This window comes from Cariama cristata, unplaced genomic scaffold (genome assembly GCF_000690535.1).
Source record: "Cariama cristata isolate BGI_N322 unplaced genomic scaffold, ASM69053v1 scaffold5853, whole genome shotgun sequence".
Lineage (NCBI taxonomy): Eukaryota > Metazoa > Chordata > Aves > Cariamiformes > Cariamidae > Cariama > Cariama cristata.
In genome coordinates, this window is record NW_009607730.1 from 53,649 (window position 1) to 73,552 (window position 19,904).

At 40.0% G+C, this 19,904-nt stretch overlaps 1 protein-coding gene across 1 annotated transcript in view; it reads right to left on the reverse strand.

The window, feature by feature from the left end:
- The window catches only part of LOC104159042 (dystrobrevin alpha), a 53,580-nt gene extending 52,867 nt beyond the window's left edge, over positions 1–713 (reverse strand). The window contains exon 1 of the mRNA XM_009696848.1: positions 647–713. Coding sequence (XP_009695150.1) covers positions 647–713 — 67 coding nt within the window. The remainder of the gene's footprint in view (positions 1–646) is intronic.
- Between the last annotated feature and the right edge of the window lie 19,191 nt (positions 714–19,904).

Genomic DNA, 19,904 nt, shown 5'->3' on the forward strand with positions numbered 1-19,904 from the left:
AAAGAAATGGGTGGGGAGTTCTGTCTTCCAAGGTGGACTTTGCTTGGGGACTGGCTGGGCATCTGCTCTTGGCGGATCTGCTTTTGGGAGGTGGTGAGTGACCATCTTTGCATCACTTGTTGTTGGGTTTTGTGGTAATTTCTTTTCCTCTCTTTCTGTCACTTAATCAACTGTCTTCATCCCAATCCATGACTTTTCTTGCTTTAAGTCTCTCTACATTCTCTCCCCTCCTGCTGGGGGCTGTTTGGGGATTAAGCAAGCGGTTGTGTGGGTGCCTAGCAGCTGGCTGGGGTCAACCCACTACAGATACTCCCACTAAAAGATGCAGTCTTTAGAGACCTTTATCCCTCTTCACTGCTACATGTGTATTGTCAAATAACTTCTGTAGAAAAGCTACCTGAGCATTTTTGTCTCAAGAAGCTACTGATTAAAATAATACAATCACAACATCTGATGTAGAAAATTCCCCTCTCCTGCTATTTGGTCAAATCAGCCCATTTTCCTGTAGTTTTGGTCTCATGATATTAAACCATTTGTGAAATGGAGATATCAGTTACCTGAGGTGGAAAGCTTGCACAAATTTTATCTACACTGCATTGCAACTGGCTTGGTCTATCACAGCGAAACACTTCTAGGAAGTACTTACGCATTTCTGCAAACAGCTGCCTTCTTTCTGCCATGGTATTTCCTCTTTTCCCACAATCTTCAATCATTCTGGAAGACAAAATGGTGTGAAAATATTGAACATTTTCCCCAGACTGGACATACGTACATAAGCATCCATAATTGATCCCAGAGAACCTTTGAGGTTGACTGGTGCTCCACGCGTACCCAACGCCTTTTGCCAACCTCTCTGTGGCATGGTTTGCAGAGAAGCTGGTCCCCAAATTGTTCTCCATTCCCTAGACTCTGCTTTCAAGCATTTGTTTCCCCCCCTCTCTCTCCCACAGGCAATGTTCAGTTTTTCTGCTTGATGTAACTAACTGACTTACATAACACAAGCTCTGAAATTCATTTTAGGTTTTTTTAAATAAGGAATCTTCAGTTTAAATTATGTAAGAGAGAAGAAATCATAAAAGATTCTGATATTATTTTACAGTTTAGAAAATGCCTTTCTAGCCAATTCTGGGTGGAAGAGACAAAAAAATAACACAACAGCAACTAAATCCCTACTCCACAACATAATACCCTCTATTTACTCAAGCAAATACACTCCCAATATTCATTCAAATTCAAGACAGATTAAATGAGTTCCAGTAAAAAGCTCAGAAGTAAGAACATATTTTCCTTCAATTTTCACATACAAAAATCTTCAGAATATTCTGAAGAGCGTTACTGCTGGATAGAGCATAGAGAAAAGAGTGAGCTTCCTTCACAGCCAGCATTCAAATCGTAAAAGACTAAAGCCTCCAGAGTAAAGATAAACATCTTTAGCAGCACTCCAAAAATGAAAACAGTGTCAGCATCCCCACTTCCTATGGGCAATCACTAGCAAACCAATATCCTGTCCTCCTTGCCAAGGCTGGTTAGGGCTTCTGATCTGAATTTTAACCTACATCCTTCTCTCAACTAGACTGTGTAAAATAACACTGGACCACCCGGGATATAAAGGAGATGCTCTGTAGAGGTCTGCAATCCAAAATATTCCACCGTATCCCATAGCAAACCCACATATGTGTATAAAAGGAAGGATAAAAGTACTGGATGCAGAAGTCTGTCATCACCAAAGGACTCGGGATAGAAAACCAGTTTTCTTTTATTTCTTGGAGAAAGGCAATCACATAAGAGGTGTTTTGTTGTTTTGGAGGTTTTTTTGTTTTCCTTCCAAAATGCACTGTTCAAATGAAGTGGTGGTACATTACAACTGCCTTTCCAAATAGCCTATTCAATTCTCAGAATACTGACAAAGGCTCCGCTAAAGTGCTATCTATGGTGGACATTTTGTGATGTGAGCAGTGGTCCCACCAGGAAGCAGAGAAAGGGTTTGGTTCCAGCCTGTTTGTAGGGATACTCAAGTTCACCCTTATGCTTTAATTTGGCCAGGAGTGATACAGATGTGTGTAGTATGGCATTAAATCTGAGCTCATAGATCCTGCCTTCCTGCAGAGATAACAGCTTTCAGTACAGTGCTTCACAGAAGTGGCCACACAGCCTCTGACCTGGAGGTAGCGGGTGTCTCGCTAGCTTAGAGGTGTCAGGGAAGACTCACACCTACCTGCAAAACGAGACAGACCTCAAGATATGACAGACCCAACCTGCATCCTAATTAGACAGCAAGTAGTAATATCTTTTGTACTTGGATTAGCCTTAAATCTCTGCCCATAACAGACGAAAAACGATGTAATCACACTAACCCCAGCTTGAATTCCTCACGCCTTTCTGTTTCTGATGGAACTCATAGTAGGAGACAAATTTGCCATGGTAAATGACCAGATCTCATAGGACAGGTGGGTTAATAAAGTCCTTTGAAAAGACAGCAGTTTTTACCAGGCAGGGCAGTTGAGTCAGTATTTCAGAGCAAAATATAATTTTAGATTAACTTTTATTATCTGTAGAATGGGTCACAGGCCATCATAATTTTCTCTGACTTCTCCTATATCCAGAATTATTCTACAAACAATGTGCAACTGGTTTTCAGACTAGATATTGTTCCTATTAATAGACTGAGATTGGGTTATTTTGATTTTGACACAAGGATTACATCATCTTCTTTCAATTTCTTGACACAATTTCCACTTAAATCTTACAGATTTTTCTCTGTATTAATTTGCTGTTTTCATTCCACCAATGTTCTCTACCATTCGTGAAATAATCACTGGTCGCAGTGATCACTGCAAACTTTATCGAAAACAAAAGAGGTGTAGCTTTATTCTCCCTTCCCTCCTACTGCCTCTTGGATAAAAATATTCCTTAGCTATTGCTTTTAAATATCTACAGAGCATCCACCGGAACGTGGCTCACCTGTGACCTTATTCACCATGCAAAAGAATTTTCCCAGTCAAAATTAAGAAAAAAAAGGTATTTTTCAAATAATGTAAATTGTACAGCAAGTTCTCCACTTCCTTCAGAGCGCTCATTCCTGAAGTGTCCTTTCAGTGGGGTAAAAATCACTAACTCGTTTTCCCTTCTCTGCAATTCATCCTCCCCTTACTTTTATTGACATTTATATCTCCTTATATAAAATGTTCCCTAGACCCGATCATCATTTTTCAGAATGTCCCATTATCTACTGAAACTGAATCACCCTTTTCACTGCTGGGGCTTATGGGGATTACCAGGCCTGACAAATAACTTTATATTTATACACACACACCTCAGGCTTCCTTGGGGAGGGAAGTGACTTTGTATTTATATTTTTAAGACTCTCATTGCACTACGTATTTTACAGATTTTAAAATATCCTTCATCCCAAATGACAACTCTAAAATCCTCTGCGATGGGGTATGTGCCATTAAGCTAACGAAAACATTAGCAGTGGCAGTATTTTCAGATAGGTATCTTCCATTCCTCCTTCGCATCTTTCCCTGACAGAAGAAAAATGATAGATGATGCTCATCAATATTGTTATCATTGAGTCGCCATTGATGGGAATTCACTCAACCGTGTCTTCCAAGCTTTTCGTATGCATTTTTAACTCTAGAACGTGCTACAACTCAGGCTCAATTAATGCCATTGGTCACGGGTGTTGGGGATCTCCCTTTTGAGCCTCGTTCACCTTGATTCAGCTCACGGACACACGGCTCAGCTCCTTCACTCAGATTGCAGAGACTCACGCTTTGGGATGTGCTCAGCTCAGTCCCTGGGGCTGGCCGTGAGTATCACTGACTACAGTCTGTTCCAATGTTTCTCATTTTGCTTATAACACACGTCAAGTCACAGGAAAAAAAAAAGTGCACTTTGTTCTACAGGGGAAAAGAGCAAATCACAAAGTGAACTTTAATGTACTTTACAAAACACAATAAATTATCAGAGACGTAATTTTGAAAAATATTAATTAATGTACACTCTTCCCGTAGTAGAGATTAGATTATATTTGTGTTCTATTGATCCCTTCCACTATCTTTTTCCCTTCCCTTTTCTCTGCAGGAAATAGCTCCTCCACTGCAGGTAGGGAGAACACCTACTGTGCCTCTAATTAAAATTCTTGTCACGGGCTAATTAGTAAGGTACCAATTAGCAAGGTCTTAAGGCTTCAATATATTACAGACATTCCAGAGCAGAAATCGTTCCAAGCATAAGGTTTCCAGCCTCTGAAAAAGATACCATGAATGCTTCTTTTCTACGAGGGTTTCAAGTCGAAACTTTTCAACTTCTCAACTTTTTTTTTAAACTTTTATGACGTTAGTAGTGCTCGAAGGAAAAGAATAAAGAAAGAAAGAATTTAGTTTGATTTGAAGTCTTTTGATTACAATTTCATCTTCATGCTTATCATGTATCAGAAGCATAGCTAGTCTATTTTTTTAATATACTCTGTTTATAAAACCTGGGAGGGAATATAATATAATATACATAAGGTGAGAACTAAATGCCTCATTTTTCTTCCCTTTGCTGTTGTGCTGCTTTGATTTATGAGTACTTTAATAATCTCTCTCACACATAAGTGTTTTTCTTGTTTTAGTATTTATAGGGTAAATAGTGTATTTTATTAACCTTCATTTTATGTCATCTTTCTTTTCACTAGTTTATTTCCATTTCTTGAGCTATCTCTATGCATGGTAAAAGCAATGCCTGCCACAATTAAATCATTAGCTCCCAAAGAACATCAAAAGAAGTAATTGCCTGTATACCTGGAGAAGGAGTTTCCCTCCAGAGAGTTCCATATCCTTCCCAGGAGACTGTCAAAAATTCCCGACCTGACACACATGTGCACACACAGTTTGATGGCTCTGAGAAAAGCCACCCCACTAACACCTCCCCAAATCCCCATCCCATTCGTCTGTGACGGATGAAATGCCCCAGGGAGGTGGGAAGCACGCCAGTGAAGAAAATTGTCTGCTGAAATTTGATTAATTGTGGCATGAAAAATTCATCAAGTTCCATGTGATGCCTGTGATGCAGCCATGCGTTTGACAAAAGAGGCTCCGAAGCCTAACCGGTGACATTCTTGATGGTCTTGCAGGCTGGATAAAAGCTGGTTTTTCCATTGCAGCAGGCACAGAGGAAAAAGAGAAACACTTGTCTCTGCCCACCTCTTGTCCAGTCGTGCTCACTGCAGCTCTGAAGCACTTGGGAGTGTTCTGGGACGCAACTTCTAGCTGGAGGTTTTGTTCCAGAAGACTGGTAAAACCAACAGCAAGTATCTCGAGATCACTTTTGGAAAGAGTACCATTGTTTGGTAGAAAATATCAACCAGGCTCAAGCATCCTTTATCTGAGCAGTCTGCAGTTCCCTAGCGAGGAAATCTCAAACTTCTGATATAAACAGCTTTTTTCCTTTTCTTCCATGAAATGTCAGATGTTAGATATTCACTTTGGTATCTCTGGGAATTGAAAGCATTAGGATGCAGAGAAATGTGCTGGTTTCTCAGTGCCTATTTTTCATGCTGTTGCCAAATCTGACGCTATTTCCTATGCAGCTGGTCAATATTTAAACCCAGCTTTGAGCAGACAACAGTAACATTTTTCAGCAGCACAGCCTTCTTGTCTGCCATTGCTCAAGACAGTTTTATCAAAACACCCTCCATACATAACAAATGGCTATTTCTTTTCAGGATTTACCACCATCAGAAATTTTGATTTATGAAAATCGAAGAGCTTGCTAGGGTCTAGCTCACAGTGACTTTATGAGGAACTTAAAAGCTGCAGTCAAAAGCTAGGTTCGGAGTGCTGTTCATGCAGGATTCATAGCAATGTGAGAGAGAAGATTTTCCATAGATTTTTCCTCTTTTCCCGTTTTCTCCAAATTCAGGCCTGGTACGTGGATGCTTCTCAGCTAACGAGAGCAGAGTTACGGCTGCTTATTTCAAAGTGAATTTGGACTGGAGAACAGAGAGTTAAAAGGGACAGTGAGGGCTAGCTAAAACTGTATTTGCAAAGTCACCAACCTCAGCAATCCTTGAAGTTAATAATGAGAATCATGAAAGGCCATTTCAGAGCCCTCTTCTTAATGGATTTATTGGTGCCTTACGAATGTCTTGTTCCAAATCTTTTAATGAAGCAGGTCTCTAATAGGTCTCTCTCAGCTTTACATTCCAGGACTAATCTTTGGCACTATAATAAAATTGGTCAGTGCTCTTTCTGGAGGCTAGGTATAATTGCATTGCACTTACAATGCTTGTTTGTATTTTATCTAGTTGAGCTTTTTACAGTGAAGAAGAAAAATAAAAGCTGTTGCTAAGCTCATCTCCAACATGAGCCTCAGCAAGTCTGCTTCTTCTTATTCTGTCATATTTTGCAATTTTAATATTAAAAAAACCATTGAGATTCTCTCTTGATTTATTCCTTTAGCGAAATGTGTCTTTTGTTTTCAAGAAAGAATTTTCCAACGGATTTTTCATCAGTTCCCCTTTTGGGAGCTTGGTATCCTTAGTAGGAAACTGTAAAAAACACCTAATAAGACATGCACTGCAGCTCATTTTCATAATGCTCAGTCTTCAAGGAAGTCTGAATGCTACGCAAATCTTATCTGTGAGGTCTAAAAAACAAATTGTGAAAAGGTTCTTCACTCAAGAAAAAAAGGGCAATTTGAAAACAGAAAACATGAGAGCCACAATAGACTAATTTCATATTTAATCAGAACACTAACAGAGGATGCCGTGACTGCTTGGCTTCAGGGAATAAAGGAACCACCAGTCGTTTTCCAGGTGCACTAGGCATTATCAACTTCAGGAATTCAAAATGTTATCAACTAGGCCAAAATATATCCCAAAATCTTTGGTTTTGTGCTTTATGGGTGCTTGTAGAGTATAATTTTCAGCTATTCTCTGCAACACAAAGGAGGACTTCTCTTAGACAATCTTACTATTCCAGACATGAGAGACATTTAAGAAAACCAGTACTTGAGACCTGTAACATATATGTGAAACTTTACAAAACTGTCTTACAAGAGTTGCTTAGATAAATTTTTCAAACATGCTCTTTTAGAGTCTGCCTTCCTGGCACTAGAAAGAACTACTCTGTTGGACAAAACATGAAAAGAAAACTAATGTTCAGTGCTTCAAATACATTTTCACCCTTTGAAAGTATAAAATTGTCCAGTAAAATCATTTTGGTCAGCTCCAAAAAACTTTTCTCCAGTGCTTCATTGCCATCACTTCTGACAAACAGTTTGGATAAACAGTGCGGATTGATTTCAGCCAACTGGTAGAGATTTAAATACAAGTTTTCCAAGTTCTATTCAAATACTATTTTAAAATTATATTTTGTCTAAGTTTTATTAAATATTTTAAAACAAATAAAGCAGATATTGATTTCCTTTACACTCATGCATGACATTTCAGTTCAGCTGAGGGGTAGTTAGAAATAACCTCCACTAACAATCATTTCTTTTTTGATATACTCAAAACACATTCCAGAAAAAGAAGAAAACCCCAAAACTCAGACACAAAAGTTGATGACATACAATGCCAAATCTGCTTGTGTGATGTGTTAATCTTTTAATGGAGTTTTGCCATGCCCTCATCATGGAGCTGGATTTCACCCAAACCGTAGCTTTTCCTTCAACATATCTTTTTAAAACTATTTTTCTGAAAAACAAGATCAATAAGATATCGATCACCTTTAAACACTAAAATTTGCAATTCTACTTCTTTCAGTTGGTTAGGCAAGGAATAATTCATTGGGAAAACTGTAATGAAACTCACAGGATAAAAAGTTACAAGGACTTTATCACAGGAAGCATGTAATTGATACTCTGATACTTTGGCAGTCTGGTCTTCTCTCAGGTCTTTTTATTTGCCATTGTAGAGACACAAAGGAGGTTGCAGGATTTCACATATAATTAAACTCCTACTTAGTCAAAGGCATCTTTCAGTTCTTCTTGTGCTGCCATAATTAAACCCAAATTCATTTGAGTAAGCTGTCAGTGATACAATTGTGTTGGGAAGCATTTCCTGGCTTCTGCCAATTTTAATAATACAAGTTGTCAGTTTTTGCAAATAGGGACTTGATGATTATTTGCTGTAGGACAGTAGGTACTTTCATCTCCTTAGAATTATAAAAACATCTAAATAAAACAAATGGCAGCTGTGGGAGAAGATACATTCCTAGGCAGTTGAAATCATTGAACTCCTTTGTGTGTACTGTGAAAATCTTTCACTAAAATTAAGTATTGTTGGGCAGTTAAGCAAATTAGTTAATAGAGAGGCTGTCGGCTTTTGTCACCTTACCTGATCAGGAGCTTCAGCATCCAAACAATCAACTGAATAGCCATTGATTCAGAGAAGGTGAAAAAACCTTATCAGCCGAAAAGAGTTTTCCGTTATTCAACTGACAACCAAGAAGAATTCAAACTTTTTCATCTTTATGCCTGAAATAGGCCCTTTTGGCCTTTTTTCACTTTTTAATTTTCTGAAATACTATAACAAATAGATTCATGAAAAAGTAGTCTGAATTATATCCAAACAACACAGTTAAAAAAAAAGAACCTTTAAAAACATTCCCATGGAAATCCAAGTCTCTCCAGATCTCACTAGAGGAAAGGTAGAAAATAAATTACAAATTAAAAGAATGATGAGGCACTGATGAAATGGTTCACATACATTCTTTCATAGTGGTAGCTGTTAATTTGTCTTGAAGTTCAGTGAGAGAGGCACTAGGACAGAAGAATGGCACTAGGATGGGAATTAACAGATTTATGAGCATATTTGGGTTAAGTATACTTGATTACTGAGTCTGTATGAATCTCATGCAGAGAAAAATCAGATCCTTAATACAAGTAAGAGCAGCCTACAGGCTGATCTAATTAATATCTGAAGAAGGCATTTTTAGCAATTAGCTGCTGTCAGGGAATAAGGAAATGGGAGATTTTAATTTTTTTACCTGGCCATATCCCTCCTGTGACTTTTACCCTGATGACTTGCATAAAAGTGACACAACTTGATTGTTTTGGTGGCTGTATTCAGCTGAAGGTTCTTTTAAAGCAGATGCCAACTTGTTCCTTTTAAATTTGTTTTCAAGCACCAGATCACAATGAAGGACACATGTCTAAGTCTCTAAGTTGTGGTGGGAAAACAAGTTCCATGTACATTGTCAAAATGATTTCACTTGGCAGCCTCAGCTATAATAGTTCAGCTCCCGATATTTGGTGAAGATACTATCCCAACATCAGAATGCTTAAAACCAGTGTCTGTACATTCTCGTTCCCTAACTGCCTGCGTGCATACCCATGAGTAAGCACACATGCAGTATAGCAACAGAGTCGTTACAGCCAACAGAAGCACAACAGGTAGGATGGCAATACCATGTGATAACAGAAGAAACAGTAGAAAAAAATCCAAGCAATAAGATGTCTAAATTTGTAAAAATTTAAGTGACAAGAAATTACAGACCAATACAAACATTTCTGAGTCTTTAACGGTGAACGTATAGGAAAGGCAAACTCAGGTGAGCTCCAGTTCAACAAAAGCTTTCTTTAATTTGTCCTTATTCTGCAAAGCCTTTACACACACGCTGAACCCAAGGCGTATGCTTGAATTCCATTGTGCTGACCAAGTACTTTGCTGAAGAGGACTGGACAAAAGGTTTTTCTATTTCGTCCTTAATAAACATCTAACAAAAAGGACAGCCAACAAACAGTGCATATAAACGAGAATGTACTTGGAAATGGCACTTCAAGGAGGAGTTAGAATATCTCCCAACACAAGATAAGCTTTAATCACATGCAGAGATGTATCTAACAGAGAACATACCTCCTCCACATGTGATGTGGAAGTTTACAGAGTCCTGCGGTCACTTGGAAAGAAAAAGGAATTAAAGAGTTAAAGAGAAGAGTGTAAGAAACACAAGAATCTTTCACCCTTCCACCCTTCTCATCTTCATTATTTGGATGTATGTTGAGATGCTATTCAGGACACTCTCATAAAAGTGAACTGCGAAGAGAACTACACTTTATGGCAGTTCATACATCACTAGTTATTCCTAAAGCATCCCATCACAGAAGGTCAGCATAAGCTTTTCTGTTACAAAACTGTCTTTGATGGAAACATATTCTGTCTTTGCCTCCCAGAAAATTTAGGCCTCCCATTGCTGGACTACTCTCATACAATATTTCCATACCCTTTCATGTTAGTCTAATTAATTCATTTCAGTGATCAATAAGGCGCAGCTGTTTATTAGGACCAGGAATTTTTGCAAAACTATCTATTTAATAAAGAGTAAGTTAGGCATCTTATGTCCTCACTACAACATCAATATATTAGACGTAAGGCTGTGAAGGGCTGTAGTAACTTAAAACAATTCCCAAAAAAACCCACTCTTATTTCAACAGGTAAAGGATGACAGGAATTGAAAGCAAATGCAAATGAAAAAAATGGACAGCTTGATATGCACTATCAGCTAGTTTATTTTCCAAAATAAAAAACCCTAATATACCAAATTACTTTTAACCTAATTAAAATCTGACATTATTTTATTAGGCAATATCATTATTACAACAATGTACAGAAGAAAATGAAATACAATATAATTATGTAGCATATAGTCTCATACACTAAGTCAGAACAGAAAGCTAATGCTTGAATGGAAAGATAATGGCTGGTGATGTTTGTAAACGGACACAGCAGAAACAGGTCGCTACCTAAGATGCCCTGATCTCATTCTTTCCTCTCAGGTATGCACAGCACCTCTAACACTGTTTGGACCCTGCTATAAACTCAAGCTACTGTTGTGTATGCAAGATATGCTTGAAGAGGAACACTTTTAATAAAACAGTATTAATTACAATAATTATATTGTGAGAGAACATTTGGGTTATAAAAATCCCTCCAATGCAGCATAAACATTTCTGCTGTTAGAAATAGGCTTGTAAGCAGACATGTGTCTGCAGAAATTTTGGTGTCCTGAATTTACCTTTCCCATGGCAAGGAGGGAATGTGAAGAAAGCCAAGGGGAGCACAGGAAAGCCCAGAAGCAGCCCAGCTAATCAAACTGGCACCTATGGCTAGAAAGATTTCTGATGTGCTTTGAAATCCCCAGACAGCTGTTAAAAGAGATTTTTCTTTGTGTAAAACGAAGTAGATAGCTTCTTAGAAACACTCATCTAAGGGCAGTCAAGACAGAAGACATGATCCTATGCAAGCACCGCTCTAGGATGCACCAACTTTTGTGGAAAAACGACTTTTGTAACATTAACAACAGGTTACAAGAGGCGCCAAAAGAGTCAAGACACGGTCACACAGCACTTTATCCGTGCATGCGCTTCTGTCATGTTCCACCAGAGACTTCCTCAAACTGATTTTTCAATACCTCCTTCCTTTGAAAATATCTCATTTTCCTTCTTTTTCTGCTGATGTCTATTATTCTACATACATTTAGTACAAAACCATCAGCCTACGTTTAAATGCACACATGAAACCATAACAGAAGATAAACATTTTACATGCTGCATGTCTCCCATTGCCAGGAGGAATTACTGGTCTCAATCCAACATTTTCATCTGTGCAGGATGGTTTTTTACCCTGGGAGAACCACTATGGATTTCAGTGAAGCTACTCAATGCATGAATGAGGACTCTCCTGTCCTTATGTCACGGCTGCATTTAGTAAGAGTTTTTTTCAAAAACCACACAACACAGCAGTTGTAGGAGAACCATCTCAAAAACCACTCTGTGGAGTAACCCCAATCACTGACCTCCCGGCTGTGAAGGTGCTGTTTCCAAGACCCACCACACTTACACAGGTATTTCACAAAGACCAGTCACCAAAAATCAGTGGCCATCAACTATGAGAAAGCCTCACAGCTGGTGGAAGAAGAGGAATGGATGGTCAGTGTGAAAACAAAAAGAATAACCCTACAGAAAAACATGGGGCATTAAGGCCTCCAGCAGCTTGCAAGGCATGATATATTTTGGGAGAGAGAGTACCAACGCAAACTGTTACAAGGTAATTTTTATGTGAAATGTTTGGTTCTGAGCAGATAACACACTGTACGGACACTTTCAGGACGAGGTACCGACCACCCGTAACGATGCACCCCAGCCAGAGCTGCCGGGCTGTTCCTGGCTACTGCAGGGGCACTGCCAAGCCGGCCACACGAGCGAGAGGATTACACGCATCCTCTCAGAGAGCAGTAACCTTGCTCGGCTTGGATTTTGACAGGAAAAGGTACCTGAAGGGACTGTTACAGGTGAGAGGCACATTTACCTGGGTAATCATGACCAGCCAGTAGCTCCAGACCACTTCCACCCTCAGAGGCACCATGCAGACCAGCACCCAGCTCACCGGTGTGATGCTCCGGCCACACGCCGAACAACCACCTTCAAAGCCGTGACCAGTTTACTTCAGAGAACAACTGAAACTGAATCTGAGCAGAAGCCCGTGTTTGTTAGAAGTGCCACACCACCGCCTTGACAAAACCATGTGCAACTTGAACCCTCCTGATAAATGGAGCCGATCCTTAAACTTGTTCAGAGGCATCTAAATTGAAGTCATCTAAGTTGGTAATAAGCAGATTTGAGCTAAGCTGCTTAATGATATTTGCAAACCAGAATAAATCTATTTGCATCTCAGGTGTCACTTGCTTAATTCTGAGACTGTGTCTAATATTCTTCTGAGTGTTCTGGCAAAAAAGTAGCAGTGTATTTTTGGTCTGCCTTATCAAACGCATCAGATCAGAGCAGGAAGCAAGAGACCTTCTCCCTCTGTTTGGCTCTGGTTCAACCACACTCAACTATAACATTCTGGTTTAGGCACCAAGTTGTCTGGAAGCCATTGACAGAGTGGAAGGAGCGAAGAGGAGAGATGAGGACATACTCAGAGGGTGGAGACTGGAGGGTCTGATTTCTGGGAAGAGAATAACATCCAGTCTATACAGTTTTGTTAAATGCTAATGAGCTGGGAATAAAATAGCTATCTGCTGTTCACATCAAGGAGAGAATTATTAGGTGTGATACACGGGGTTTAATTAAGAATAAAAGGAATGATATTTAAACACAGAAAATGTCTGATCTCGACGGGGGAACTCTGAAGTGAAAGATGCATGAGGCTGTGGACAGTCTCTCAAGAGATGTGGTGAATGCCCTACAGTCTGCGGCTTTTAAAACTATCCCAATAAATCTTTGAAATATATATTGTAGGCACAAGACTATTTTCAATGAGGTGAAATGGAGACTGTAGAAGTGTTTCTGGACAAGACTCTCAATGGTATAAAATAGCATGTAGTAGAGTTTTATGTGCACAGACTCATCTTCCATTCCCCAGTTGTATCTATGTTTTTTCCTCTTACATATTTCAGAATTGAGTTTCTTAACCATACAGCCTTCAAAATAGAATAGCTCAGCAGCCACATCCTATTCCCCCATTGCTCCTTCTGCCTTCACTGTTACCTTCCTTTTGTCCCTTCTCTCCCAAACCATCCATTTGGCTCTACTGAATCCTGATTTCTCAGACTTCTGCTGCGTTACATCACGGAGTTGTGATGTCCTACAGGTGACTGCTCAGTGACACCTAACCAGTTTGCTTCTTGCCTTAGCCTCCAGTGGAAATAGAGAGCTCTGCATCAGGAAACCAGGTGCGTCCTGTGTAGCAGGATCCCGGGTAAGAGTAAGATGGAGCTGCAGCAAAGTCAGCGGGAGGAACAAAAACATTTCAGCAGAGGAGAACCAGGCCTACACTCCTTTTCTAAGGGGCAGGACTGACAGGTGAGATGAATTAACACAGCGTATTACACTGAGCAGCCAAGAAAACTGGTGGGATTACTGATGTACCTTCTGGTGGGGTGAGTGGCCAACCTGCAGCTCCTCCGGACCTGTGTCTGACCTGCAGGGGACTGTCCCGCAAGGAGCCTGAATACAACCCATTGCAGGGCTGAGGGTCTTGGAGAGGCTGTCTGAGCTGACCAGGGCTTTTCTTTGTCCTCAACCGAAGCACTTCCAGGAAGACAGTGTCCTTCGTGCTCCAGCTGTAGGTCCAGCTGCGCGAGCTGTCACCGTGTGCTGATGATGACTTCCCACAGAAGATCTCGCCTTTCCTCTTCACCTCTCCCACTGCGGCAGGGGGTGGTGGCACCTCCCCGCACACACTGCCTTCTCTCCAGGAGATCCACCTTGGGAAGGGCCTCGGAAGCCTGACAATGAGCACTGAGAATACTTCTCAAGCATCATCTGAAGGACCTGAAATACCTCAGTCCAGCTTGGCTTTCCAGCTCAGAAATTTCCATTTCCAAACCCTGGAAAGACAAAAGATCATTCTGTCTTCTCAATCCATTGCTTATGGATTAACTCAGGTTATCAGTTATCTCAACTTGATTTCAGCTCTTCTAATACCTGCGTTTCACTACAGATGCCCAGAGGCAAAGGGTACTTAGGAATTAGAGGTCTGAATTCATTTCCAGAGGCACTGAAACAGATTTAACAAAATCTATTGGGTAAATATTTAGCTGCAGGCTTGGTTCTAAGCAAGCCTGTGGAAGTGTGGTTTTACAACACAAATTAGCTGAAAAGGGGACTTGAAAGAGTCAGAGAGGCTTTTTTTTCCCCATAGATGCTTACAATTTTATTTTACTTTTTTATTTTATTTACAATTTTGCCACCCAATCCTATTTGTAGAGCAGCTAGAGAGGACAAATACCTTTGCTTGGAATAGACTTACATGCTGTAAAGTATTGAAATATTTGGCAAAGGCAGGCCTTTTGGTGGTGTTCCTTGCATACACTTCATTTTTCTGAAGCTGAGGAGAAGCACTGGAAGGACTTCCACTGGCAATCTCCAACGCCAGGAGATTCATTTGTATCAAGTGCCAGCCATCCCTCACTATATCAGCAACAGGCTATTTAAGGTTGTATCATCTAACGCACAACATCACAGAGATTTGGGTGAGGTAGAAAAATACCACAGGGTAGCCCTTCTGGAGGTAGCATTTGTATGTCAGTTGTATGAGCTGGCTACATCAGCAGGGCTTCCAGAGCAGAAGCCCCAAAGGGTCCATGAGAAGCCAGGGTAGAGCAGATCCTGGTCCATGAGAAGCCAGGGTGGAGCAGATCCTACTCCAACGCAGTGGCAACCCTGGAAGTCTTTCAAATATGCAGTTTCTGATACGAGTCAGCCTGCCTGCGAAGGTTTTAACATAGCAGTCATGGAGCTATAAATAACCTGCAGCATTAACAAGGTCAAAATAATGAGCACAAAAAAACCCCTAACAGGATCCCTTCAAACTTTATTTTCATCTAAGATCTTGCATTAGGAAGAAAACCAATATGCATTTTTTATAATCATGTTAGCTATGTAAGAAAAATACTCAAGGTTGAGACACAAATAGCTAAATTTCAGCAGACCATTTTGGAATGATCTGCCGAAATTGTACTGACTGAGATGGTGTCACTGTCTTGAGGGGGAGACTAGAAATCATTAAAAAGCTTTAGACCTTTGTAAGACTATAAATTTCTAAAACTGTAAAAATACTTACACATAAAAATGATAAACTAATGCACTTAAAGAGGAAAGAGTTGGAGAATCAACATTTTTAAGCCCCTGGAAGTTGCCGCATCTGCCAGCAACAGATCATGACATCAGCTGAATTCTTGAACAGTGCCAAAAATTCAGATCCTGGAACAGTTTAACACGAGCTACTCTGAAGAGGAAGAATACTGAGCACCAAAACCAATGCTTCAGATGTGAAGGCTTTCTGTTCACCTCTAAAATTTCAACAAGAAAAGCTAGGTACAAACATTTAAAAAAACAAAGACATCTTATCAGATTTCAATGATGTATTTGCTAGGATCAAAGACACATCACATAATCTTTGTCCTGACTGCTCAGTTTTTGATACTGCAAAGGATTAGGAAAAAACCAAATACAGTACTCTCTCAAATGTCCAAAGAAAAGATGTTCCCATTCTCCTCATGCACACCAAACAAACAGAGATCACATCTGCACACATTTAGCTACATCAGGATAAAAGCCAGTTTGGTTTATATTTGTTTCCCTAGTAATGCAAACACTGACTGCAAAACAGGTAACACCTGAAGGTATATGTGATAGAAAACCTTTTAAAATTAAACTTTCTAAGCCTCCTGTGGGCAACAGCTATTCAGAGCAACCTTTTCTGCTATATCGCTATCCATGAAAAAGGTTTCTACATAGATTTCCTGTCCTTCCAGGCACCTGGACCGTCTCTGTCCTGGTACAAAGGTGTTTTACTTGTTCTTGGAGTCATGGATCTATCTGCAGCAAACACAGACTTCAGTATATGCATCAGTTTATGCTGATATTTATGGGGAAAAAATACAGATTTGGAAAGAAAGGGACTTAAGTTTACACTTCTTGACCTTTTACAGGGTGACTTTACCCTTTACCCTTTTTACAGGGTGACTTAAAAAAAGAAAAATGACTTTTTGTTGTTGATTTTTTTTCTCAGTAAACATTTCTCTTGTATTCCAGGCAGGTAATCCTGTGGGAAAGTAAATGTTTGTTCTTTAAAATAAAGGTTTTAGTTTTTTTCAGAGGTTGGGACAAAGTTTTGCCCTGAATGAAGAGCAGACACTTAGGGAGATTTGCATTTGAGGGCTCCTGGCCAGAGTTACCATGGGTACGGGAGCAAAATATTGTGGCAAATTTCTCTTGGCTGGAACAAACACTGCAAATTTTATTTTGAAAACATAGCATCCTGGTACAACCCCTGCTTGTCCCTTAAGGGTGTCCACTGTAAAATGCAATAGTAGTTGCTGGATTGCCTGCAGGTCCCCATGCAATCTCCCTCAGGATCAACATCTGGAACAAGACGGACCTGACACTGGTCCCTGCTCCTCAGATTTCTGCCACACAGAGAAAGGGCAAAACTAACACCTGTCTGTGCAAACACTTTTAAAAGTCAGAAGCCATTTGCTCTGAGTATTGCTATGGCTCAGCTCGCCGCAGACTTACACCCTGGAGTTGATACCCAATACATTGTTTTAAGTTGCTATAACAATACACTTTCACAAATGCAGCCTGCACACTATCTTACAGAAAATGTCTAGCACTGACCTCAAAAGCCTCAGTAAATATGTCCAAAATGTCTCCTTTTAACACTGGGATCTGAAGCTTGTTGAAATCTACCTGGAGTTTTTTGCTGCAGCCCTGTCAAATGAAATACCCTCTCGTTTGGGAACTAAAGGCACTGGCTGACATCCGCAGCCGTGCTCGGCCTGTGCCGATTAATGCTTCTCCGCTGCTGGCATGCCATCGTTCCTAAAGGTTGTGAACTCTTGCGTGGCTCTTTTGCAGCACAGTATGTTTAGAGCAGAAAAGGGAACAAAAAGGGTGCATATGTCTGCATGCGAAAAAAGTAAAAGCTCTTAATCTTCTATATAAAATACAGAATTTAATCGCAGTTCCACTTAAACCAATGGAAATGCTTTCGTTGACTTCTATGACAATGAAGTCAGTTTTGCCAGGATTTTACCTATGTTTAATTTTAGCCATAATGGCTTGTGTTCTCAAAAGTAACCTGTGATTTAGGACATCTCTCTTTCTGGATATAAGATGTCCATTAGGTGTCTGCTTCTCACAAAGGAAGAGTTCTCGTTCTCCCCCCAAAAATTAAGCTGGGCAACGAAAATAAACATCTTTTGAAAAGTGAGTCTAGTTGTATGTTTGTCTATTTTGTAGTGTTGCAGTGCTAAAATTAGAATGCTGCAAGGTTAAATTGTAATGTGAACAAATTCACAATCAAGGGGGAACCAAGACAACAGAACAGCAACATCAGAAATAACAACTGATAAGCAATGAATGACAGCAACGTGTGGATCAGCAGTCACTTCTGTTCTTCAATTACTGTGAGATTCTGAAAAAGGTGGCATTCATTACAAACGACACAATCTTGTTCATCCTTAAGTAGCAGATGTGAAATACTCACTGATGGGAGATTTTATGCATCATTATATCAGCTCATTTTTTCCACATCTTTATCCACTTTAGATAATTTTGGATTTAAAATTATACGCTGTTTTACAAAGTTAGGAAATTAACCTAATGACCTTGATGTAATAATTTCAGTCACTGATTCCAATGAAAGTAATCTATCCCTCAGCTGTCCAGAATTTTGATAGGAAAAGTGTAACTACCAAACAGTGAATATAGAAAAGAGAGAATGAAAAGGCACAAACAGTGAACATAGAAAAGAGAGAATGAAAAGGCACAGAGATTGTGTGGGACACTCCCAGAAGAGAGGGGTTTAAAATATTGACTATTTTTATGCAATAAATCATGGTGGGGGAAAAAAAAAGTTATTTTAAAATAACCACTTAAACTCTTCTTCCTGGCCTGCAGGTGTTTTGCCTTTTCACATACCAATTTTTCATGAGACACAACAGGATTTGAAAGGGAGAGGACTCTAATTAGCCATGGCTCACACAGTCCTGCCCTTTGCAAGGAGCTGCAAGAGCCAGAGGGAATATGTTGAAGATGGCAGAGTGACGGCCTGTGCTGTCGCCAGCACACCGGTGGGACCCTTCCGTTCCATCTGACCAGCCGCAGTGGAAGGGAAGACGGGTTAGCATTTTACCAGGCACTTACAGCCCTGGTATTACTTCCCTCAAAGATCAGAGTTTTAGAAATTGGAATGGGACTTTAGATTTCTACTGTCCCCTTCCAACAGTTACAACTGCACAACATTAATGTCCTGGGTTGACAGTTAACTCAAGATCAGAAATATCATTATGAAGACATATTCTCTCATGTGGTACCACTCAATTTAAAATACACTTTGTAGACTATTTTATTTCTATTAGAAATTACAATTTACACATAAAATTTTGGTTTTATGGACAAGGGCAGGAAATTTCAGGTAAATAGAAAATTTAATTTTTTTTTTTTTACAGACTTGATATCATTGCACCGTTGTCCTTATTCTATTTACAACTTTGATTATCCTGGGTTTTGGTCAGAATTTGAAGTATAGGGATGTAAGTTTAGCAAAAGGGAGCAAAAGCACTTTCTGCTCCTTGTCTCACTATTGTCAGATCTGTAGCTGTTCTCTACGTTACCAAGTCACCCCCCAAACTGAGGAAAATTTTCTGAACTAATACTAATTGCACTGGTGGACTGCTGATTAAACTTCTTATTTCCTAGGCTTTAGAGAGACAAATGGGAACAGAATGGCCTGGCTAAATTCTGAATTGGCTTTCTGGAAGGATTTCTTTGAACTTCACCCAAAACTTCAGGGTCTGGCATGTTCTGCTATTCAAAACCTATTTCTGAACTGCAAGATCTATTTCTGCACCTACCTGATACATTCTGTGCCTTACAAAAAAAGACTCCTACAATTTCAGTAGTTTTAAATCACTTCTCTCTCTCCATGCAGCTCAGTTAAATGTGCTGAGATGTGCTCCTTGTTTAACTGAGAGGGAGCACAGAGCAGGCTGGAAAAAAAGCCCTGCAAAGAACTTGCTCCACTGTTGGCCATACACAGTCCAAGTGCATTGGGTTACAATTTCTCTGGCAAGGAATATCCCCCTCCGCAAGCTTCTGACTTAGAACTTTTATCCCTGTTGTAAAACATGGTGGTTTAGTGTATATTCATCATAAACTCAGGCATTTAAAGAAAATGGAGGTGAAAAATCTATTGTTTTCCCAACAGCTAGAAGGCTGTTACACTTACCCAAGCCTGCAACCACCCAGACCCAGCGCAAGTCTAAGCTGGTGATGCTCTGGCTCCTGGGACTCTGCCTCACCGCTTTGCCCAGCCCAGCGTGCTCGCTGGTTCGAAGGCACAAGGTTTCCCGTTGCAGCCAGCTCTGTTTGCTTTAAAACCATTAGAAGGTCCCTTGTGCCAC